Here is a 25,097-nt window from a genome sequence, read left to right on the forward strand (position 1 = left end):
GGAAGTTCTCTCCAAGGAGATGACCTTTAGGAGACCTGAAGGATGAGAAGGAGCCAGCCATGTGGAAAGATCGAGGTTGAGCCAGAGGAGAGCATTCTAGGCAGAAATAATAGCATAAGCAAGGGCCCTGGGGCAGGGAACGCCTCCAGTGGTTCAGTGCGAGGTTGGGAAGGCTGTGAAACCAGTGGGAAGGCATCAGAGAAGTTGCTGCTGGCTGCTGGGCCATGGTGCAGTGGCCATGACCTTGTGTTAGCTGCGAGTGTGTCCCGGGGACACGAAAGGCCACGCACCGTGCCAGCCTTCTTGCCGCCTTCCCAGCTCCAAGGAGCAGCTCCTCCACAGTGACCCTTGTCCAGGGTCCAAGGCAGGCTTGAAGCCTGGGTCTCACTGACCCACATGTACCCTCATCCTCCCAGGCCCCTGGGGGCCGGTGGAGGTTGGGCAGGGTGCAGTGTATGGCTCCGCCTGCTGCCCTCCCCTCACTGCAGAACTTGGCACTAAAGCTCCAAGCCCAGATCCATGCCCTGGCCAGCCTCCTGGAGCTTCAGGAACAAAGTGTATTGCACTCAGAGTCCTGGCGCTGGGACATGAGGGCACCTGAGTCCCAAATGCAAGAGGAAAGCTGACCCCGGCCCCGAGTTATGTAACGACATCTTTGGAATTTGGCTGCTTTTGAAATGAAATGGGAAAACTACATGCAAACAAGCAGGTATGGGAATCAAATAGGAGAGAAACTCCCCCAGGGTCACCTGTTGGTCAGTCTGCATTCTGAGCACTGACTTATTCATTCAGCAGATGGCTTGGTACCTACTTTGTGGCAGGTCTCATGGTGGGAGTCTAGAGCAGATGTCCAATAAATGTTTGTGGAAAGGAGGAGGTGGAGGTTAGAATTCGAGGAAGGAAGGAAGGGAGAGAGGGAGGGAGGGAGGGCGGACAGAAGGAAGGGAGGAAAGATAGATGGACAGAAATGCCCCTGGAGCCCGTAGTCCTGGGACTAAATATTTACAACCCCCTCAGTGCTGGTCGACAGAAAAAAAAATGCGAGCCACATACTTAATTGCAAATGTTCTAGTAGCAGCTTCAAGTAGAAAAGAAACCGGTGAAATTAATTTGTATACTTTCTTTAACTCCATCTGTTCTTTCAACATATAATCAGTTCAAAAAAATTATTGAGACATTTTCCCCATCCTTTTTTGGTACTAAATCTTCCAAGTCCAGTGCGTGTGTTACACTCACAGCACAAATATTTCAATCCGGGTTGTGCACATCTCGAGCGCTCCGTGGGCCACCGTGAAGGGTGACGGGCGCTCCGGCTGAGGTGCACACGGACTGCTGAGGGCACTTAATTCAGGGTCAAGGAGGTGGTGCGTTCAGTCACGTATTCATCGGCTCATTTAATGTTTGCCTCGTGACTGTTGAGCGTCTCCTGCACTGGCGTGAGGGCCTGGGTGGGGAGCTGGATGGTGGGAAGAATATTCCAGACTGAGAGCAGGGCAGATTGCAGGCTTGAGGAGAGCAGAGCTGGTGTCTGCCTTGTTCACTGCTGTGTGCTCACACCTGGCACAGAGTTGGTACCCAGTGAATATTTGGCGGGGGAGGGGGAAGAGAAGTTGGGTGTTTCTAGGGCCCAGAAGACACAGAAAGGAGTGAGGGGAGAGGAGATGGAACCTCACGATCGCCGGGAGCACGTGTTAAACCATTGATTGTCACGCCTTCCCCCCCCCCAACTCCTGATTCAGTATTTCTGAGGTAGAGCCACAGGATTTATGCTTCTAGCAAATTCCCAGGTGCTGCCGTTCCTGCTGGGACCGCACCGTGAGAACCACTGGGCTGACTTCTGACAGCGTGGAGGCAGTGGGGAGCCATGAGAGGTTTTTGAGCAGGAGAGAAGCACGTTCAGGTCTGTGAGTTAGGAAGCTGTATGTGGCCGCTGTCTCCTCCCCCACCCCTCTCCAGCCAGGTCCCTGATACCCTCAGCTCAGGAAGGTGCCTCGAGACCTGGTCCCATCCTCATGCAGTGGGGAAGATGGGGTGGTGCCCCTAGAACAGGAAGGAGACTCAGGTGATGACCGACGTGTTTTCAGCACTGTGGGCAGAAATAGAAACCCTTAGTCAGCTCTAGGGTTTACTGAAGAATTTCCCTGGTTAACAGAAATTTGACTGACTCCGAGGGGAGAAAGCGCAGGTTCTAGGACAGCTAGGAGGCCTGGGCTGGTAGCTGAGTGGTCCCCACTCAGGGTCCCTCCCGAAGTTGTCTTCAACACGTAACCCAGGTTCCCATCATCCGAGGGCTCGTCTGCGGCTTGAAGCTCTGATTCCACAATGGCTCCAACATGGCTGTTGGCAGGAGGCCTTAGTTCCTCATGATGAGGTCTTCCCAAGGCCGCTTACGTGTCTTCACACCATGGCAGGTTCTTCTCTAGCGTGAGTGGTCCAAGGAGCAAGATGGGACCTGCAATGTCTTCTGTGACCCAGCCTCACAGGTCACACGCCATCCTACAATGACCCATGTCAGTCAGTCCTGTTCAGTGTGGGAAGCAACTGCACAAGCGTGTGAAATCTTAGGAGGAAGGGGTGTGTCTTGGAGGCTGGATGCCACACCCGGGATGCCCTTTGGCTCTACCTTGTGGTCAGCTCACAAGCTCTTCAAAGATGTTCACCATCTGGAACCACCACTCAGTGCCTTGGAGCTTGAAGACTGGGCTCCACGTTCCTATGGGATCACTGCTGGGATGGGAAGAGACAACTAGCTAAATACTACTACTACGACTACTATTGTTATTTATATCAGTACTCTATAATCTACTTCTCAGATAACCTTATGAGGTTCTAATTCCTCTTTTACAGGTGAGGGAACTGAGGCTCAGATAGAGGCAGTGACATGCCTGAGGTCAGATCACTGGGAAAAGGGGTCTGAATTCTTAGCCACTGCACCTGTGTTTTCATGCCAGGCGCAATGCTTAGGTAGATTGCCTGTCCCTCAGCGGTACGTTTTGGTGGCTTCTCTCCAGGGTAGGAGTGATTGTAGCTCTTTTATCTGTCTGGCTCAGAGCCTGGTGCTGGGTGTGATGACAGGACACGGATGCTCCCGGCTGCAGATCCCCAGCTCCTGAGACCTAGGGTCAAGTTTAGTTCTAAGACATGAAATCATCATGGCAGAGCAAGCCCAGAGTTCCAGTGTGGGGCTACTGGAGTCTCTTACCAGATGAGTGGTTCTGGGCAAGGTAATTAAACTCACTGTGCCTCAGTATCCCTGTTTGTAAAATAGCCTCAATCAGAGCGGCTGCCTCCTTCCTGCCCAGGGCAGTGGTAGGGCTTCAGTGAGCTAATTCCTGCACGGTGCTAGGCACACAGTAAGTGCTCAATAACGTGAGCTCCTGCTATCACTGACTTGTTAGACACTGATGTATCTGCTCTCTGTTCCCTCATCTGGCTGAGTCCCGGGGACAGGAGGGTTGAAGGCAGTCCCTTTTTATCTGTAGCTGGGAGCTCCAGCAAACGATCCCCAGGTCCCAGGGGAGGACATTCCCAGCAAATGACTCCCAAGTCCCAAACTTAACCACCTCCAGCAGCTGCCCTGGTCCTTCCCCAGCCAGGCCTTGCTAAGGACAGTGGGTTCCAGAAGCTCTGGAAAACCTGCAAACTTGTTCCTCTCCTAGCCCAGCCAGCTCTCCTCTGATAAGAGAGTGGATTTTTCCATTTCCTGCAGCAGAAATGCTCCTGTTTCCCCCCTGCCCATCCAGCTGCCCTGATTTCTGCTCCTGAGCAGGCAGAAGATGGGTATCTCAATATTACAGGAGATGGTGCAGCAGGAACGGAGAGTACAAAGGACCAGAGACCCAGGGGCAGGTGGGCCTGGTGGCAGGCAGCATACCCTATTGAGGACAGACATCTCTGTTCTGATGTGACAAGGGAAAGAGTCTGTATCAGAAATGACAAAACAGAACACCAGCAAATAAAACCCCCAGCCAGCAAACAGGAAGCAGGGTCCGGATAAAAATACCATCTTTTTTGCAGCTGCAGCCTCCACTATGCAGGTTTCAGAAGGTCACGCTCTTGACAGGAAACGCAACTGCTTTTGGAGGGCAGAAGCGACTGAGTTGGGGCTGGGGGTGAGACGATGGGGAGAAAGGTGAGTGACAGCTGGCTCTTGGGGACCTGTGCCCCCTTCATTCCTTGGCAGGTGAAGACGTTGAACCTGATCTGCTCACGCGCCTCCTGGCCACGAGCCCACGGTCCGCCTTGGACATCCATTGCTTTCTTCCTCTCCTACCAGAGACTTTTATTGTGAGAATTAAGTGACTGTGGTTTTCAACATGCTTTGTTAGCGGAAAAGCGCTGCGCCAGAGATCAGCAAACTTCTTTTGCAAAGGGCCAGATAAGAAATATTGTAGGTTCTGTGGGTGGTACAGTCTGTTACCACAGAGAAAGCAGCCATAGGCAATATATAGAGTATGTGTTTCAATTACATTTCACTTACGGACACTGATATTTGACAGTCATGTAATTTTCATGAGTCACAAAATATTCTTCTTTGATTTTTTTCCCCCAACTACTAAAAAACACAGAAAGCATTCCTAACATGTAAACCGTTCAAAGTGGCAGGATTTGAAAAAAAAAAAATGTGGCAGGATTTGGCCATTGGACCATAGTTTGTGAACCTCTTTGCAATACCAACAAAGAGGTTATTATTATTGTTGGTCGCTGTTTAACTTCCTACCCAGCGCGGGAATCCCAGCTTCAGCATTTGCTTCGTGGGGTCAGCCAGCTTGAGACCTCATTTCTGCCCTAGAAACTCTTAGCAAAAATATAGTTCTTACCATTCGCCTACCATTCTGTTTCTGGTTTTAGTTTTATAGTGAAATTAGAAAATCCTGATTATAAAGGTTGTCCATACCTAGTTTTAAATGTTTGGAAAATTCTGGCAACCATAAAATAAAAGTCCCTGATAGCCACAGTTAATATCTTAATTTTTTTCCCAGTGAGAAGTGTGTATCTGTGTGGACACATGCATTTTTCCTTTCCAATGCATTTTTCCTTTCCAATCGAGATTGCATTGAATGTATAGTTTTGGTTTTTTGTCTTTCCATTCTATGTTATATATCAAGCATTTTCCTATGTCATTAAAAATTCTTTAAGATACCAGCTGCAGAATATTCCATTACATGGATGTTCCATATTTTACCTAAGCAGTCTCAAATGTTTAAACATTTGGGTTGCTTTCAATATTTCTCAATTATAAGCAGTGTATGTAAACAATGCTACTGTGAACAACCTTGTCAATAAGTCTTCCCCTCCCGCCCCCAACCTGATCTTTTCTTTAGGCTGTCAAAATTGTGGTTTTGACTTACATACTGACAATTTGTGTTGCACTGAATTTTGCTTTACTGATTATGATTTCATAAGTTTTCCTAACTGCTAACAACTTCGCTTTCCCCACCTCATCAACAGCCCCGGGCAACCACTGATCTGATTTCTGTTTATGATTTTATTTTGAAGTATTTTTCAAAAATCAACCTAAAGTTAATTACCTCCTCTTCTTGCCCTGAATTCTATTCTGTATCACAGTGATGTCGCCACCCCCGCATTCCTTGTGTTTGCATTTGCCTGTTTTATATTTGAGCATCCTTTTATTTTCAGTCTCTCTGTTATTTTGTTGGGATGTATCTCTGGTTAGCAGCACATAGTTGAATTTTTTTCTTTTAGGCAACGAAATCTCTACTGCTTTATAGAGGAAGATAAATGATTTTGTTTATTGTTATAATGTTTGTGTTTTGGTCATCTAATTTCATGCTTTGTGGCATTTGTGTTTCTGTTGTTTCTCTCATTTTGTGACTTTCATGAATACTATGTTTATTTGCTTTTATCTTTTCCATTGATCCGGAAGATATAAATCCTGATTTTAATTTCTCTGGTGGTTACCTTTAAAACGTTCAAAGATCTTGTTTAATTTCCTCGGTCAGACAGGCGGAAGGAAGCCCAGATTGCGATTTGTCCCTGTCCTGCATAACTCTGTGTTGAGGGAGAGAAGCAAGACACAGCATCTTTAGGAAGAAATTGGGAACTGGGCAGACAGGCGTGGGAAGTGGGGGGCTTTGGGACAGCAGAGGGGGATCAGGGAAAGCAGACAGAAGGTTCAAAGTGAGCAGATGGGAGCTAAAGGAATTTCCCCCTTCATAGGAAACTTGTTTTCTCTGCCTAAATATTGATAGGAATGGATTTTATTCTTGGTTATATTTGGGTGAGGACCTTTTGTCACTAGTTATGCCGGAACCACCAGTTGTGCCTGGAATCACCCAGACTAGAAATGAGTTTCAACACTTATTAGCTAAGTGAGCTTGAGCAAACCATAGTTTTCTTTTGAATCAGTTGATAATAGCACCTAAGTCACAGGGTTGTTGTGGGGATTAACTGGGCTGAGACATGTAATGTCTCAGCATAGTGCCTCACACGTGAAAAGTATTCAACGAATGCTAGATATTGTTATGATGGCTGTGAAGCCATTTTAGTGTTTATGTGTATGCAGCACCTACCTGCAGGCCTGGAAATATTTTTTATCTATTGCTTCCCTGGAGATACGATATAATTGGGCTGTTTAAAAAAATTAAGGAGAGAGAAGCAGAAAGAGCAATGAGGTGAGAGAGATGGAGTTGGGGACGCAACAGGAATTCAAGAAGAGGAGTGCAGGGCGTTTGGGCGGAGGGGAATTGGGATAAAAGCTAATACCTTGGAGAGTTCCTGGGTGGCCAGGCTCTGCAGGGTGGATGGGAGATGGGGTTCCTGGGTCTGCAGGGAAGCTGCAGGAGGAGCTGCTGGGAGAATTCTGGAAGCAGAATTAGTGAAGGACAGGGACCTGGCACAGCTGGGGACTGATGTGCTCATGAATGCAATGGGGGAAGTTCAGGGTCGTGCTTCTGGACCAGCAGTATCCTTGCCTTGAGTCCCTGAGATAAATTCCTGTGGGGGTGAGAGGGCGGGGAGGCCACAAGATACCTATGGCGTGAGGGAGCTGACAGAAGGGGAGGAAGGGAGAGGGACAGAGGGCAGTGTACACAGGCACAGTCTGGAGATTCGATGGAGAAACCTTGCAGACCCATGTCTTCTTCACATTAGATGAGTTAAATGTAGTTCTCCATCCCTTGGAGGAAATCTAGTACATAAATGTCTGCTCCTACATTATGAAGAGATTCCTTTCCCACCCTCGCTTTTCAGAAAGACTATGCATTTTTCAAGAGGATTAACTGTAGCTTCTCCCTGGTTTCTTTTTGCTTGCTTCGTTATTTACTTATTCTTCATTTTTTAGAGCAGTTGTAGTTTCACAGCAAAATTGAGGGAAGGTACAGAGGTTTCCCATACACCCCCTGGCCCCATACATGCATAGCCCACCCCCATTATCAACAACACCCATCACAGTGGCACATTCGTTACCGTTGATGAGCCTACAAGGACCCATCACAGTCATCCAAAGACCATAGTTTACATTAGGGTTCACTCTTATGTTGTATATTCTATGGATTTGGACAAGTATATAATGACATGTATCCATCATAAAGGTATCACACAGAGTATTTTCAGTGCCTCCCAAAGCCTCTGTGCTCTGCCTCTTCACCCCTCCCCCCTCCCCAACTCCTGGCAACCACGGATCCTTTTACTGTCTCCATAGTTTTGCTTTTTCTAGAATGTCATATAGTTAGAATCATACAGTATGTAGCTTTTCACTCTCACTTAGTAATATGCATTTAAACTCGATAGCTTATTTATTTTTAGCACTGAATAATATTCCATTGTCTGGATGTACCACAGTTTATCTATTTACTTACTGAAGGACATCTTGGTTACTTCCCAGTTTTGGTGATTATAAATAAAGCTGCCATAAATATCTGTATGTGGGTTTTTGTGTGGACATAGTTTTCAACTCCTTTGGGTAAATACCAAGGAGTGTGATTGTTGGATTGTATGGTAAGAGTATGTTTAGTTTTGTAAGAAACCATCGAAAGTGACTATACCATTTTGTGTTCCCACCAGCAATGGATGAGAGTGGTCTATATTTATGTGGGTCTATTTCTGGGCTCTCTATACTATTCCACTGATCTATTTGTCTATTATTTTACCAATATCACACTGCCTTGATTACTATAGCTTTATACTAAGTCTTAAACTCAGGTAGTGTCAGTCCCTCAACTTTATTTTTCTCCTTCAATATTGTGTTGACTATCCTGGATCTTTTTCCTCTCCATATAAACTTTAGAATCAGTTTGTCAGTATTCATAAAATAACTCATTTTTGATTGGGATTGCATTGAATCTATAGATCCAGTTGGGAAAAACTGACATCTTGGCAATATTGAGTCTTCCTATTCATGAAAATGGAATACCTCTCCTTTTATTTAATTTTTAAAATTTCATCCATCAGAGTTTTGTAGTTTTCTTCATATAGATCTTGTACATATTTTGTTAAATTTCCCTGGTATCTTCAGTTTTATCTTCTCATAGAAGAAAAACAATTTTTCTTGTTCATTCTCTCAACAAATATTTGTCGAGCTCTTACTCTAGGTGCTGGATACCCCAGATAAGAAGACGGACAAGATTTGCCCACATAGAGTTTATATTCTAAAGGGTCTGAAATCATTTTTCTGGCACACACCTAATACTAGATATAAGTTACATATGTCCAGAAACATCTGGGTAGCTGATACGAGTCTCTGTCAAAAACTCCTGCCCAGCTCAGCCATGTGCCCTGGGCATGGAGGCTCTAGAAAAGAGATTATAGCTTCATGTCTGGTGCACCCTTGGCCATCTTGTCCTCACAGTCATGTGGACATCAGAGATGCTAAGACAGAAACTGGCCTCTTTGCATTATATAAGCCAAGGGATGAAGATTCTCTCTGAGATGGAAAAGTCTGTGGCCCAGCCCAGCCTGGGAGCCTTGTTGTCCAGAGGACAAAGCATAAAATATCCCAAGGGAGGATGCTCTGGCCAGTTCTGAGGATTGAGTAGGAGCCAGGCAGGCTCTCCTGACCCCTGTAATCCTCACATATGGACCAGGAGCCTATGTCACAGTAGCTAGAAAGTTTGTGGTTCCTACTCCTCTACCCCTCCAGAGCTGATAGTCTAGTAAAGACACAGACAGATCCATACACAACTACATTATGGTGTTAAGTGTTCTTGTGGAGGGAACAGAAAGCACATGAGAAGGGTACCTGGCCCAGCCTGGGGAGGCTTCATGGAGGAAGGGACACTTAAGCTGAAACCTGGTTAAGAGTTAGCCAAGTGAAGTGAAGGCAGAAAAAGACTGACAGAGGGAATAACACACAAGAAGGCTTACAAATGCAAGAGAGAGAGTGGTGCATGGGTGGTCCTGAAAGGGTCCATGGTGGTGAGGACGGATGATACCAGGAGAGGTGAGCAGAGGCCAGATCATATACAGCCCAGTGGCCAGTGGCCTCCTCCTTCCTTCCCTTCCATTAAGTAAAGATTGAATACCTACTGTGTACTGGCTATCATCCTCGTTCCTATGGGTACAGCGATGAATGCAACAGGTGCTTACTGACCTCACAGATCTCCCAGGCTGGCAGGGGAATGAGCTTACAGCAGGATGCTCAAGGTCAGCTTGGAGCCCCTTGTTCTCCTTTTAAAATTGAGGTATCATTCACATACTAGAAAATTCCCTCTTAAAAGTGTGCATTTTGTGGTCTTTGGTACGTTCACAAGGTTGTACAACAATCACCACTAACTAATTCCAGAAAAATTTCATCAAAAGTTTACCCTGTATTCATGAGCAGTCATTCCTCATTCCCTGCTCCCTTCAGCCCATGACAACCACTAATCTACTTTCTATCTTTACGGATTTGCCCATTCCGAACATTTCTTATAAATGGAATCACACAATATGTGGTCTTTCATTACTGGCTTCTTTCAGTTAGCATGATGTTTCAAAGGTACATCCATGGTGTAGCACATATCAGCATTTCATTCCTTTTTATGGCTACATAATATTCCACTGTGGGACTAAACCACATTTCATTTATCCATTCCTCCATTGACGGATATTGGGCTTGTTTCCACTTTGGGGCTATTGTAAATAATGCTACTATAAAATCTGTGTACAAGTTTCTGTGTGGACATGCGTCCATTCCTCTTGGGTCTATACCTAGGAGTGGAATCACTGGGTCATATGGTAATTCCATGTTTACATTTTGAGGAGCTGCCAGACTGTTTTCCACAGCAGCTGCACCATTTTACATTCCTGCCAGCAATGTATGAGAGTTCCGATGTCCCCACATCCTTGCCAACACTTGTTATTGTCTGACCCCTCTTCTCGAATGGGCCCTGGAGGGGGGCTACCTAAGGAAGAGCAAGGCCTGGCTCCTGGGCCCTGGGCCTGGGGCTGTGACTTTGAGTCCACCCTCCACCATGGCTGAGTCATTGCCCGGGATCCGGGGGTGCACTTCCTGCCTGTGGGATGGGCTGCACCAGTTCCTGCAGAAACCGTTAGACTTGACTCCACCCTCAGCCCAAGGCGGCTGGGCTTCCCTAGAAGCAGCTATTTCTGGCTCTTTCTGCTCCAGGGAGGAGCAGTAGTGGGTAGAAAGGTTGAAGTTGCTCAGTGGAATGATTTGGGAAGCGCAGTGCACTGAGGACCCGAGACAACCTTGACTTGGGAGGAGAGGAAAGAGGCTGAGAGTGCTGGCCCTTCTGGCATGGTTAAAGCAGTAGGCTGGGCCCCCTGCAGCCCTGACAGCACCCTGAGGAGGGGCAGAGGGGGAGGGAGGGCCAGAGGAGTTGGTTTGACCAGACCCCAGGTGCTGGACCCCATGAGACTGAGCAAAGTGGAAGGGGAGGAAACAGGGCCAGCAGGGGGCACGACTTTCCAAGGAGGAGGTGCAAGCCTAGGGGGTGGAGTGCAGCAGCCAGAGGCCGGCCATGAGGATGCTTCGCATCAGGGATGGGGTGGGGTCTGCCTAGAACGGAGAGGCAACAGGAAGATAAACAGAGGAAGTGGTGGAGCTCAGGCTCGAGTCAGCCCCCGAGTTGCCACTCATTTGTCACGGGACCTCAAGCTAAGTGTTAACTTCCTGCCCCAGTGTCCTGTCTGCAACCTGCTCTAATAAGAAGGTTCTGGGATGACTGTTAGCGATCGTTGTCTTTATTATCATGTACTGAACAATGAACTGTTGGCAGTGGTCTTGACCTTTCTTCTAGCTTTTTGTCAATGGCTTTCTTCACGCTAATATCTGCATCCATCTTGCACATCTCTTTGCTGCCCACCTTCCCTTCCCCGTGTCCTTGTTTGGCGCAGTTTTAGCAAAGTGGTTAAGTGTTCAGCCTTTGGAGGTGGCCAGACCTGGGTTAAAATCCCAGCTCTGCCATTCCCAGACACGTGACCTTGTGCAAGTCATTTCACATGTTCAAGCCTGAGCCTCAGTTTTCCCATTTGTGAATTGGGGTGATGGTAGCAGGCAGTTAATTTATAATAGCAGGTCATTAGTCCTCATAACTGGCTTAGGAAGACTAATGGATTTGATGGACAAAGTGCTTGCTGTACAGTCAGTGCTGGATTGTAGAAAGGACACCAAAGGTGCAGGAAAGAGGGAGTGAGGACTGGTCTCCTGGGTGGGAGGGTCATGATGGTGCCTGGGGCCTGGCCTGGAGGTGGGCTCAGGGACTCCTACGGTCAGCTGCCATGTCTGGCTGTATCGCCACTGGAGGCTTGGGGAGGGGTATTCGCTGCTTCATTTCTGTGCAAAATCCATGCCTGTTGCTTCTCAGTCCTCAAGTCACACTCTTTGTGTTGTGTCTGCAGGACTATGCATGTGTCCCCAGGGAGAGACCATGTCCCACCGTCCCAAGGCCCCCCTGAACAAGCAGCCTTGTGGGCCCCCAGAGCATTGCGCATTCCCTCCATTCCTTCCTGCCTTTGTTCATTCACACAATAGATTTTTTAAAATAAAAATTGTATATATTTGGGCTTCCCTGGTGGCGCAGTGGTTGGGAATCCACCTGCCAATGCAGGGGACACGGGTTCGAGCCCTGGTCCGGGAAGATCCCACATGCCGTGGAGCAACTAATCCCGTGCGCCACGACTACTGAGCCTGCGCTCTAGAGCCCGTGAGCCACAACTACTGAGCCCACATGCCGCAACTACCGAAGCCCACGTGCCTAGAGCCCGTGCTCTGCAACAAGAGAAGCCACTGCAATGAGAAGCCCCCGCACCGCAACAAAGAGTAGCCCCCGCTCTCCGCAACTAGAGAAAGCCCGCACAGCAACGAAGACGCAACGCAGCCAAAAATAAATAAATGAAAATAAATTTTTAAAAAATTGTACATATTTAAGGTACACAATGTGATGTTTACCTGATTAGTATAGTCAAGCTAATTAGCATATCCATCTCCTCATATAGTTACTTTTTTGGGGGTTAAAGGGTACAAAGTTGGTTAAAGGGTACAAAGTTGCCATTATGTAGGTTGAATACATCTATAGACCTGATGTGAAGCGTGATGATTATAGTTAATAATGGTGCTGTATTGAGTACTAGAAATTTGCTAAGAGAGTAGATTTCAGGTGCTCTCACTGCAATAGATATTTCTTGACCCCCTGCTCTGAGCCAGCCTCCATGCTAGACACTGGGGATACCAGTCGATGGGGCTCCCTGCCCTCATGGAGCCCCCAAAACTAAACAAATCACTATATAATTAATATATGCTAAGTAATGACCCTATAATTATAAATTGCCGTAGGAGCTACTGTGAAGCAGAAATGCAGGGTATTATGGGAGAGAATAACTCAGGCAACTCGATTGAGATCACGGAAGGCCTCTCAGAGGAGGTGACATTTCAGCTGGAATTGGAAGGAAGAAGAGGAGTTTGCTGGCCCAAGTATGGGAAGAAAGAGGGCTCTAGGTGCAGGAAACTGTGTGTAAAGGCCCTGAGGAGTTCAGTTTTTGTTTCGTTTTGCTTTAAGAAATGGAAGAAACCAGTGTGACTGAATTGGTGAGGGTTTCAGGGAGTGGGGTTTGGAGGGAGGGACAAAGTAGGGGTGTGGAGGGTCAGAACTAGATCTGACCTCCTAGGTCAGCACCTAGGAGGTAGTGGGAGGATGAGGCTTCATTCCTGGGTGTTGGGTGGGAAAGGAAGCGAGATGGGAAGGGAGGAGGGCTTGGTGAGTGGGTGTCCTGTGAACGTGATTGTGGAAGTCATGTGGCCAGGCAACAGCAGCTCAGCCCCAGGGCGCCCCCAGCAGATGTAGGTTGTCCAAGGTCCGCCTCCAGTAAGCAGACACCTCTGCCTTGCTGTCCCTGATCCCCCAGGGCAGGAGCAGGACCCACACCTGTGGTTGCACGTCACTCACCAGCCCGAGGTCAGGCGTTCTGCTCTGTGGGGTGGAGTGGGTCAGGTGGCAAAGAAAACACAAGCTTGTCAGCAGTGATTTCTCCCCAAAGGCAGCCGCCACCAGCTTCCTGCCGAGATGGGCCAGTTCAGCCTCGCTCGCTACAGCTGGAGACGGAGGGGAACAGATGGGCCTGCTTGGCCCAGATTCCAGCCAGATTGCCAGGGAGTTGTGGGTGGAGCGACGGGCTTGGCGCCAGGAGCAGGAATACATGAGGGGAGGGCGGGAGCCACCTCTTTGCCATCGCAGAGGGGTCTTGCCTTCATGGGGGGTGGTGGGGACATTGGCTGTGGCCTCACTGTGGTCCTTGAGCCAGCAGATGCTCGGAGCTCCCTGGAGAGAGATGACCTCTGTCTTTTAGGACCAGGTCAAGGGCTCTTGAGAAATGCAAGATATCCATGATTACATCTCCAGCACCCAGCACAGGGTGGGACCCGGCAGGAGCTCAGTGGTTGTTTTTTATATTTATTTATTTACTTTGCGGTACGTGGGCCTCTCACTGCTGTGGCCTCTCCCATTGCTGAGCACAGGCTCCGGATGCACAGGCTCAGTGGCCATGGCTCACGGGCCCAGCCGCTCTGTGGCATGTGGGATCTTCCCGGACTGGGGCACGAACCCGTGTCCCCTGCATCGGCAGGCGGACCCTCAACCACTGCGCCACCAGGGAAGCCCTATTTTTAATATAAATGATAGTAGTATCTTTCAGGCATTGTCTTACTCAATCCTCACAGCATCCCCACAAAAAAGATGCTGTTGTGATCCCCATTTTACAGATGAGGACACTGAGGCACAGAGAGAAGGAATAACTTGCCTAAAGCCACAGCTAAAGAAATGTGTGAGGACAGAGGGTCACTTGGACAAACTGATGGGCAAGCCTGGTGTTGGTGCTTTGGGGGCAGACCTGAGGGTGGGCAATCAGGAGAAGTGGTGGACATGCCCAGCTGGAGAGGAGAGCATGCCCTTCTTGTCTTTGTCCTCTCTGAGCCCCAGCCAACCCTCAGATCCCCCTAAGCCAGTTACCTCCATTGTGCAAGGTGCTTGGAGAGCAAGAGAAGAACCTGGAGGGCTAGGAACATAGGATGGCCTGGTCAGGTTGACCAGGCTGCACACTGCACAACTCCAGAGCTAGCCATTCCCATAGACTATGTTGAGAACAGTGTCCCCCAGAATTGTGCAAGGTGGTAGCCCTGTAGGTGGACCACACCATGCAGGACCGTGAAGACCAGGGTCATCAAATCTTTTCTGTAAAAGGCCAGATAGTAAATATTTTAGGTTGTGCGGGCCATACATCTCTGCTGTAAGTACTCAACTCTGGTGTTGTAGGGTAAAAGCATTCACGGGCAATATGTAAATCAATGAGTGCGGATGTGTTCCAAGAAATTTTAATTTATGGAACCAGGCTGCCTGCCAGATATGGCCCTTGCACCATAGTTTGCTGACCCCAGTGAAGGCCAAGGAAGGATTTTGAACTCTATTCTAAGAGCAATGTGGAACCACCAGAGGGTTTTAAGGAGGGAGTGAGAGAAGGCAACTTTGTGTTTAATTTGGCCCCTGAGATGTCTGACCATGACCCCGGGGCTGCCATGTTTCTTCTGTCCTGGTTGTGGGTCCCTGAGCCCTTCTGTCTGCAAGAAGAGGCTTGGCCTGGGACGCGAGGGCCTCTGATGCTTGCAGAGCAGAGGTCACTCTGTCCACTCTCCTTTCCCCCTCCTCCCCATACCAGCTCTCAGCCCGGCTCTGGTTACTCCAGCAATGCTGGTTCGCATTCCTCGCCTCAGGGACATAACAGAGCAGCCTTGTGGCTAAGAGCCTGGGCTTAGAAATCAGAGGGTCTGATTTCCTCCACTCGGTTGCACGTGGCTGTGAGCTGCACTTCCCTGACCCTCTGTCTCCTGTTCTCCGTAAGAGGAATAATTAGACATGAACCCATGAAAGAAAGTGGTTCTGCATGTACCTGGGCACATAGGAGGCGTCCAGTAAGAACACACTGTAGATAGAAGAATCATTTTTCTTGCTGAACCCCAGAGGCAGGAAAACCTGGCCAGGCCCTGGGTGGTGGGGTCTTTGCTCCAATGAGTTGTGTCCAGAGCCAGGCTCCCAGCTAAAGCGTTAGTAGAACCACGGAGGGGGCCTTGGCTCGTGACTATCGACGGCTCCTTAGAGATGAGGATGACTTGTCCCACCTCTTGGGCTGAAAATAACTGCCCAACATTGAAGTAATTACATGTCTTAGGCTCCCGTGCCACGCGGAGAACACCCCGATAATTACTGCACACGGGCTCCCGTGCCACGCGGAGAACACCCCGATAATTACTGCACACAAAGGATGCTTTTGGCATCTGATGCTCCATTTTTGCCTCAAAGAGTGTCTCCTGGACCAGAAGCCTGGTCCACCACCCACCCCCAAAGGAGAACCTTCCAGAAACCCATCCTGCACAGGGACATCATGGTCACTTCCACTCTCCCAAAGGCCAGCTGTCAGGCCCAGGACAACCCCACCAGCCCGTGGACAGGCTGGGCCACAGTCTTCAAACATGGCCTTGAGGCTGAGAACAGCTACCGTCCATCCTGGTAGGAGGACACTGCCGGCAGCACTGCATACTCCAGATGCGAGCCATACGGGTCAGCACTACAGGGTGGTCTGCTGTGCTCGGAGATGGAGAAGCTGTGTACTTGGACTGAGCTAAGGGTCTGCCAACTAGGTCAGGGTCCTGGAAAGGTTGTTGAGGATTTACCATGTGCCAGGCCTTAAGGAAAGAGCAGTAAGTGCCAGGTCACTGTCCTGCCCTACAGAGGCAGACCCAAAGTCTACCATAATTACTCAAATTGTTACTTAATTACGGTTGTGATAAGGCTATACATGAGATGTATAGAAGCTCAGGGCATGCAGACCAGGGGGAGTGCCTTCGTCTGGAGAGTTTGAGGGGAGATGTACAGGATGAGGAGTGAGACAGGTGTGGGTGTGTGTGTGTATTAGAGATGGATGCATGGATGTGGGTGGATAGATGGTTGGTGGATGGGTGGAAGACTGGATGGATGCTTGGATGAGGGTGGACGGGTGGATGGATGGGTGGATGGGTGGGTGGATGGGTGGATGATTGCGTCTTCCAGGCAATGGGAACAGGCTATGCAAAACTCAGAGGCCAAAGGAAGTATGGTGACTCCGTAGCTGACAAAAGACCATTGTGGAAGGTGTTTGGAGTTTAAGAAGTGAGACTGGAGAGGTAGGTAGGTTAGGAGTCCTGTGTACAGCTGAGCAAGCTGTGCACTGCTCTGCCCTGGGCTGGGGGGTGCCAGTCTCACAGACCACAGTGTGAATGGTTCCCCCTGGAATTGTGCAAGATGGAGGTCTGCAGGCAGGGAACACATCGTGCAGACCTTCTATGCCATAGTAAGAGTTTTGGACGTTGTTCCCAGAGCAACGGAGTGCCACAGAAGGGTTTTAGCTCTTGGCGATGGGGCTAATTTCCATGTATAATGCCCCAGAGCAGCACTGTCCAATAGAAATTTCCGTGAAGATGGAAATGTTCTATTTCTGCACTTTCTAATATGGTAGCCACCTGTGTCTGTTGACCACTTGAAATGTGGCCAGAGCGACTGAGGAAGTGAATTTTGAATTTTTATGAGTTAACATTTGAAAGCCATGTGAGCTAGATGTGGCTAGTGGTTCCAGAGGACCTGACTGTATCTGGTGTAAACTCCTGTCACTCTGACCCCCAGCAGCAATGAAAGCATCTAGGGCAAGTCTGCCGGAGATGTCACCTCTTGCCAGGACGCTGGGTGGAGGCCTTAACCACCCCTTCACAGGGGCCTCTGTTCACACTCAGGCCAAGGATGCCACTGGGGCTTTGGGTCCGGGAGCTGGGACTAATGAAGACGGCCCCCATCCCCACTGCTCCAGAGACCTCACCTTCTTCCCCAGCACTCGCTGGGGGTGCCGAGCAGGTATTCAGCCTGCAGAATGGATGGCCTTGCCTCCGCCGTTCACAGGTCACTCGAGTTTGTTCCTCCACAGCAGAGGCAAATCTAGGAGGAAACCACTGCGTCCCTGCCCCATTGCATGGGTGGTGGGCTGTAGTGTGGAGATAGCACCCCCAGTGGGCATCAGGGGCTGTGCAGTTTGGCTCGTGCTTTGAGGAAGCCAAACTGGGTGGGAGTGGGAGGGGCTCAGAGGGGCCAGGCCCAGCCTGCTTCTCCCATTTGCAGGACCCAGGCCTCAGTTCCTGGCGTCATGAGGGCCTCACACACAAGCCAGCTTGTGTAGTCAAGTTCCTCCATTTGCTCTGCAAACGGCCACCCCTTGGTCACCCCTGCAGCCTAGAGGTGTATTTTCCCACTGCATGGTCCACACTTGGGAAGGTGGATCTGGGGAAGAGACCTGTGCAGGCCCTACCTTCGGGCTTGGAGACATTTGAACAGGGAAGGGTAAGATGGGCCAGGAGAGGAACCATGGGCTTTAATGGACTCCATGGGCACCTCACCCCATGGGAGCTGTGCAGCTGGAGGCTGGCCAGAGACGGGTATCCTAAAGCTTGGAGGCCATGGCAGGGGCTCCTGCTGCTGGCTGGAAGGGGCCTGCAGGGCTGGTGGGTTCGCTCGTTTGATGTTGGTCTCCTGCTGCCCAGACTCTGAGCCACACGAGGGCAGAGCCCATGCCTCTCGCTCCTTGGTGTATCCCAGCATCATTCCGCAGGCTGACATACAGTAGGTGCCTAATATGTGTGTACTGACTTCATGAATGAACGCACTGAAGACTCCCTGTGCTCTGGCCCAAGTTTCTGAGCAGGTGGACTTGAATATATTGATATGATGATGTACTACCAGTATGTGTGTGCTGACCCTCCCTCTTTCCCTTTGCCCTTGGGTCCAGGATGGGAACTAGGGCTTGAATGGGTTGGGGAGGATGGAGAAGGAGGGAGGGTCCCCTTGGAAAAGGGGAGGGAGTGGTCCTAAGCAAGTGGTCCTAAGCAAGAGGGTCCTAAGCAAGTGGCTAGAGTTCTCTTTGCCCTCCCACGCCCCAGCTCCCTCCCCCCTCCCACCATCCCTGAAAACACACACACACACACACACACACACACACACACACACACACACACACATTAGACAAAGGTCTCAGGATGGAGGGCAGTTAAAGCCTCTGCTTAAAAACCTCAAGGCTCAGTAGGGCCAAAGCAGAGACATTTGGCACTTATGGGTGCAGGGACCTGCAGTGTTAATAAAAATAATAACAACCTCCACAACAAGTGCTGATGCTCAAACCATGTGCCAGACACCATGCTAAGACCCTGCCACAGCTCACCTCAGTTATTCCACATGATGTCCTGGTGAGGTGGGATTAACATCATCCCCATTTTATAGAATAGAAAACTGAGGCACAGAGAGGGAAGTGTCTTTTTTATATATATATATATAAATTTATTTTTGTTTATTTATTTATTTTTGGCTGCATTGGGTCTTCGTTGCTCTGCATGGGCTTTCTCTAGTTGCGGCGAGCAGGGGCTACTCTTCATTGCAGTGCACGGGCTTCTCATTGCGGTGTCTTCTCTTGTTGCAGAGCACGAGCTCTAGGTGCACGGGCTTCAGTAGCTGCACACAGGTTCAGTAGCTGTGGCTCGTGGGCTCTAGAGCGCAGGCTCGGTAGTTGTGGCGCATGGGCTTAGTTGCTCCGCGGCATGTGGGATCTTCCCAGACCAGGGCTCGAACCCGTGTCCCCTGCATTGGCAGGCGGATTCTCAACCACTGCACCACCAGGGAAGCCCCAGAGGGAAGTGTCTTGACTGAGGTTGCACAGCCAATAAAAACAGCACTTACATTTGAACCCAAGCCATTGGACACCAGAGTGTATGCTTTCAGTGACTAGAATGTTCTCCCTCTAGACAACAAATGTAAATCGCTTAGCTCTGTGCCTGGCGCACAGGAAGTGCTCAATAACCGTTAGCTCCTGTCATTATTATGCAGAGTAAGACAGGCAGTGCTCTCCACCTCTTGGAAATCCTGGACAAGAGATCTGTGTTCTGTGCCTCAGTTTCCTCATCTGTGAAATGGGGAGGTCTTGATACTTACCTCTCACCCATGTTGTAAGAAGTAAACAAGACTGTTTGTGTCAGGACCTGGGGGAGAGAGGGTCTTACCTGGGTCCCCCGCATGCCTGCACACCTGAAGTGTGACAGGACAGTCACTCCTGTCCCCTCTGTTGCAGTGCGCTACTTCCTGAAGAATAAGGTCAGCCCTGATTTGTGTAACGAGGATGGACTCACAGCCCTGCACCAGGTAAGGACCCGCTGGGGCCCCTGGTTCCCTGCTGTCTACCTGGACAGGTACCCCATCTCCTTGCTTTTTCCTGCCCAGAGCCCTCAGGGAGGAGCGGGAGGGGAGCCGCAGCTACCACATCTGAAAGGCTCTTGTCTGCTTTGGAGACGAGTGTGTCTGTTACAGACACGCCCACAGAGCCCCGTGCCCACATGCACGGCACACACACAGCCTCCGCGGACAGGGAGCCTTTGTACGCTGCGTCCTCACTGCCTGGCAAAGGGTTTGACAAACAAAGCAAGTTTGTCTGGAGCTTGACAGTTTCCGAAGCACATTTGTTCACACCCACCAAGGCATCCATCCACCCCCACGACAAAAGTGATTGACAGGGGGCTTATGTGACCTTCCTCAGGTCACACAGCCATGAACTCTGGCCAGGAATCATGTGCTATCACATCCTTTTTAGTGCAGCGAGATGGGCCCAGGCCCCTTTGGCTGGGGAGGGGCTGCTCTGGCTGTCATTTGTCACCTGGATGCTGCAGCAGCCCCCTATCTAGTCCCCAGCATTCAGGCAGCACTGCTCCTGATTCATCCTCCAAGCAGTGGCTGCAGGGATGCTCAGACCCAACATTTGCTGATGCTACTCAAAGTGCTCTGGTGTCTTTCCATAACGCTGGGGGTGAGGAAATCCCCTGTGCCCCTGCTGAGCCCACCATGTTTTCTGGCTGCCTGGCCTCCAGCCACTTGACTTTTCGGTCCCTTGCACGCACGGTACTGCTCCCCGTCGCACTGCGCGCAGCGCTCGGGTGCGTGCACAGCAAGAGCCTGAGAGCTCTGCTGTTATATCCATATCCTTTCTTCTGAGCATCCCTTTGTCATGTCATCCATTAGCCTGACTGTTTAATGCTGGTCTCCCGTTACCCAGACTCTGCGCGGCACAAGAGCAGAGCCCATGTCTCTTTCTCATCGGTGTATCCCAGTCTTACTCCCCATACAGTAGTGCTCAATATGTGTGTGCTGAGTTAACGAGTGAGCACGCTGAGCCCCCCTGTGCTCTGGACCAAGTTTTTGATCAGGTGGACTTGAATGCAGCCTGGCGAGTGGGAGGCCAGGCAACTGGAACCCTGGGCTGGGGAGAGCCTCTCCGTCTCCCTCTGAGGGCAGGAAGGGTGGGCAGAGACTGGCCATCCCCCTACCCATGAGCCCTGGGGACAAGTCTCCACCCTCAGCCATCAACCCAGGGGCTCCCCATGTGTCCTCTTGGCTTCTCTTCCTGTCCCGCAGGGCTTCATGCATCCACAAATTCTAGCTGTGTGACCTTGGGCAAGTTATTTAAGCTCTCTGTGCCTCACTTTCCTCATCTGTAAAAGAGGAATAACAAGTATCCATCTCGTTGGGTTGCTGTGAGGATTAAATAAATACACATAAAAACCCTATACGCATCACTTGACACTGGGTAAATACTAGTTATTATTAGCATTAAAATTTGTCACATGTTCACTTCTCGGCAAAGCCACTTCACTTATGTGAAGTGTGGTTTGATCGTCACAGCAACTCTTTGAAATATTATTATCCCCATTTTACAGCTCAGGAAACTGAGTTCAGGGCAGCACTGTCCAATAGAACCTTTACGGTGATGGAATGTTCTGTGTAACGACACTGTCCGGTATGGTAGCCTCTAGCCCCACATGGCTGTGGAGCCCTGGAAGTGTTGTTCTGAGGATCCAATGAGGCAATGCATGGCCAGCAAGATGCGTGGCCCTAGTAACTCCTCAAAAAGCATTAGCTCTTATTATTGACAATGTGACGTATTATTACTGCTCTTGCTGGGGCTGTTGTTACAGGTGTCATCATTATTGTCACTACTGCTCCAATACAAAGAAGGAGCACAGTAAGAAGAGCTTTCTGTGGGTTTTCTGCTCTTGGCAACAGGGAGCCTTTCAGAGGGTTGTAAACTGAGAGCAGCGTGGCTGGATTAACAAAGAAGCTCTCTCTGGCTGAGGTGTGTGGAAGGAGAGTGACAGGGAAGCCTCAGCCGAGGCAGTGGGGATGGGGACAGCGATGCAGGAGATGGAATCCACACCTGGTGATAGATTGGACGTGGGAAGTGACGGGGTGGGAGGAGTCATCCAATGCCAGGTGTCATTGCCCACCTTGGGGAATGCAGGAGAGGAGGCCGGCCCGCTCCGTCACGTACCAGCCCCCATTGCACTCCTGCATCCAGGTCCCAACCCAGCCCTTGCTCAGGTACAGACTGGCCCAGCCCATGGGCATCCTTCTCACACAACTGCAATTCTGTATGCATAATCTCCCTGCCGCACACCGCCCCGCCCATCTTCATGTTTTCTGCAGCCCTCAGGGTGGGATCTCTGGCCCTCCTGTTCCCCGATCCCAGGGGCTGGGCTGCTTCTCCTCCTATGGACCGGGCCATCCCAAACCCAAACCCATCTCCCGGTGACAGCCTGGGGACCCACGCCTTTCCCCGACGCCTCACTCTGGTGCCTTTGGGTGCCCTCTGCCGGCGTTGCTGTGTCACTGCATGGTTCTCCCGACTACCTGAGGCAGCACCCAGCTCCACTTGGTCACACATGCCCCTGCTGTCTGGAGAGATGCCCCCAGAGCCAGCCAACCCCAGATCGGCTGGTGCAGAAAGAGAACCTGGGTCCCTGGCACCATCTGTGCAAATGGCTGCTTCTTTCCCATCTGTCCCTCTGGCACTGGCCCCTGGTTCTGCTGAGAATAGGGGTGGAGGCCGTGGTGCCGCCCCATCTCCATCCCCATCCCCACACCCACCTGGGGCTGCCACAGGTGCCCCTGCTCCTTCTGTTGGCATCCAGTCACCTCTCCACAGGCCTACGGTCACTTCTCTAGGTTGGACCACCATCATCCCTTACATGGGTGATTTCAGCATAGTTCCTCACCATGCCTCTTCTCCCCTGCAAAGCTTGTGATCGCAATCTCTTCTCCACATGCAGCCAGAGGAGGGACTTTTTAAAAAGCAAGCTTGACTGTTCTGCTCCTCTGAGTATAACTCTGCAACATCTCCCATTGCACCGAGGGGTAAGCGCTTCCCTGGATGGGCAGTTCTGAGCACTTTGTCCCCTGCTGGCTTCTCCAGAGGTCACCTGGGATGCGTCCTGTAGTCTGTAAAGTGGTTTCCTGTCTTCTACTTCCTCTGTCCTCACTTTTCGCTGCTCATGGCCCTGGCGTGAGGCCCCTCTGTCCGCTTGGAATCTTTCACCCTCCGTCCCTGGAGTTTGGGAGCTCCAATGGCTGTTGGAGCCCTGCATCTCTCTGGGGGCTGCCCCACGTGTGGACAAGCAGAAGCACGGACACGGCTGTCTCCTCTTAGGGACTGTATTAAGGACCCCTTAGAGCCTCACACAGAGCTTGGTTTTCGGGGGCAAGGCTTGGTTACTTGGGACTTCCCCAAGAACTAGCTTCTGGGTCAGAAATTCCTAAGTCAGAGATTCCAAACTGTGATCTAGGAGGTCACTGCTGTCAAGGAGGGTCTCCCCCATCACCCCCATCCCCACCCAACCAACACATGCCCCTGCTTCAGCCCGAGCAGCCCTGCTTGAATCGATTGGTTATCTAAGTTAGAGTTCTCCGTACAGTTTTGTTGGAAGGAAGCCTTCTGAAATTAAAAAGAAAAGGTTCTAAAGCCTCATTCCAAATTTCATCCCATTCCACCAACATTTGCAAAACATCTTATAGATGACTTTATTTTTAGATTGTCTTTGTATTTTTATCTCGTATATTATTAACTTACTCACAAGGAAACAGACTCAGAAAGGTTAAGTGGCTTGCCCAAAATCACACAGCATGTACGTAATGGAGCTGGATTCAAACTCAGGCAGATTGGCTCTGCTGTCCTTCTTGTGGCCTCTCGAGGGGGAACTTGGTGTGCCCTCGTCACGACCCAGGGCCCTGCCGGGAGCTGACCCTGCCTGTGTCCACCTTGCAGTGCTGCATTGACAACTTTGAGGAAATTGTCAAGTTGCTCCTTTCCCACGGTGCCAATGTGAACGCCAAGGACAACGAGCTGTGGACGCCCCTGCATGCCGCGGCCACCTGCGGCCACATCAACCTGGTGAAAATCCTCGTTCAGTAGTACGTGCCCCTCTCTCCCCCAAGAACAGCCTTCCCTCTGCCTTTGGTTTTTTTCAAGTTCTATTTTTTTTTTTTTTTTACTTTCATCTCCTCTCTCTCTTTTTTTTCTGTCTCGTTTGTTGCCTGCCACTCCTTCTCTTTTTCACCACATTCCCTTTCCATCCCTGTGTCTTCCTCTCTCGTTTTCTCTCCATCTCTGTCTCTTTCTTCCTTGGTATCACTCTGTCTTTTCCACTGTGTCTCTCTTAATTCTCTCTGTCTTTCCTTTCATTCTCTTTCTTTCTACCGATATTATTGGGTAAAATATACCTAACATAAAATTTACCATCCTTGGGACTTCCTTGGTGGTGCAGTAGTTAAGAATCCTCAGACCAATTCAGAGGACATGGGTTCGAGCCCTGGTCCAGGAAGATCCCACATGCTATGGAGCAACTAAGCCCATGGGCCACAACTACTGAGCCTGTGCGCCGAGAGCCTGTGCTCCTCAGCAAGAGAAGCCACCGCAGTGAGAAGCCCGCGCTCTGCAATGAAGAGTAGCCCCTGCTTGCCGCAACTAGAGAAAGTCCACGTGCAGCAATGAAGACCCAATGCAGCCAAAAATAAATAAATAAATTTATTAAAAAAAATTTACCATCCTTGTGTTACAGGCATACATCCCATTTGGTTACAGTGTATAATCCTTCCAATAGGCTGCTGAATTTGGTTTGCTGGTTTTTGTTTTTTGGGTTTTTTTTTGGCTGTGTTGGGTCTTCACTGCTGCGAACAGGCTTTCTCTAGTTGGGGCGAGCGGGGGCTACTCTTCGTTGCGGTGCGCCGGCTTCTCATTGCAGTGGCTTCTCTTGTTGCGGAGCATGGGCTCTAGGTGTGCGGGCTTCAGTAATTGCAGGATACGGGCTCAGTAGTTGTGGCACACGGGCTCAGTAGTTGTGGCTAGCAGGCTTAGTTGCTCCGAGGCATGTAGGATCTTCCTGGACCAGGGTACGAACCTGTGTCCCCTACATTGGCAGGCAGGTTCTTAACCACTGCACCACCTGGGAAGTCCCTGCTAGTATTTTCTTGAGGACTTTTGCATCAGTGTTCATAAGGGATATCAGCCTGTAGTTTTCTTGTAGTGTCTTCGTCTGTCTTTGTATCAGGGTATCATTTTCTTTTTTCAATCTCTTTTTCTCTGTCTGTCCCTATGAGCCTGAATTCATCTCCTCCATGCTTATGTGTCGTTGCCATTTTTGCTTTTCTTGCTATAAAAAAAAAAGCAAGCATACTTCCTTGGCTCTGCCCCCCCCCCCCCGCCAAATCATGTCCACCTGCATTTCTCTGGGGCAGAACGTGCTTTGGGAGACACCACGTAAC

General features: G+C 50.0%; 1 protein-coding gene across 1 annotated transcript in view; it reads left to right on the forward strand.

Moving 5' to 3' along the window:
• PPP1R16B (protein phosphatase 1 regulatory subunit 16B) overlaps positions 1-25,097 on the forward strand; it is a 102,762-nt gene that overhangs the window by 56,931 nt on the left and 20,734 nt on the right. Inside the window, exons 3-4 of the mRNA XM_067708130.1 lie at positions 19,585-19,655; positions 23,602-23,747. Coding sequence (XP_067564231.1) covers positions 19,585-19,655; positions 23,602-23,747 — 217 coding nt within the window. The remainder of the gene's footprint in view (positions 1-19,584; positions 19,656-23,601; positions 23,748-25,097) is intronic.

This window comes from Pseudorca crassidens, chromosome 15 (assembly GCF_039906515.1).
Source record: "Pseudorca crassidens isolate mPseCra1 chromosome 15, mPseCra1.hap1, whole genome shotgun sequence".
NCBI lineage: Eukaryota > Metazoa > Chordata > Mammalia > Artiodactyla > Delphinidae > Pseudorca > Pseudorca crassidens.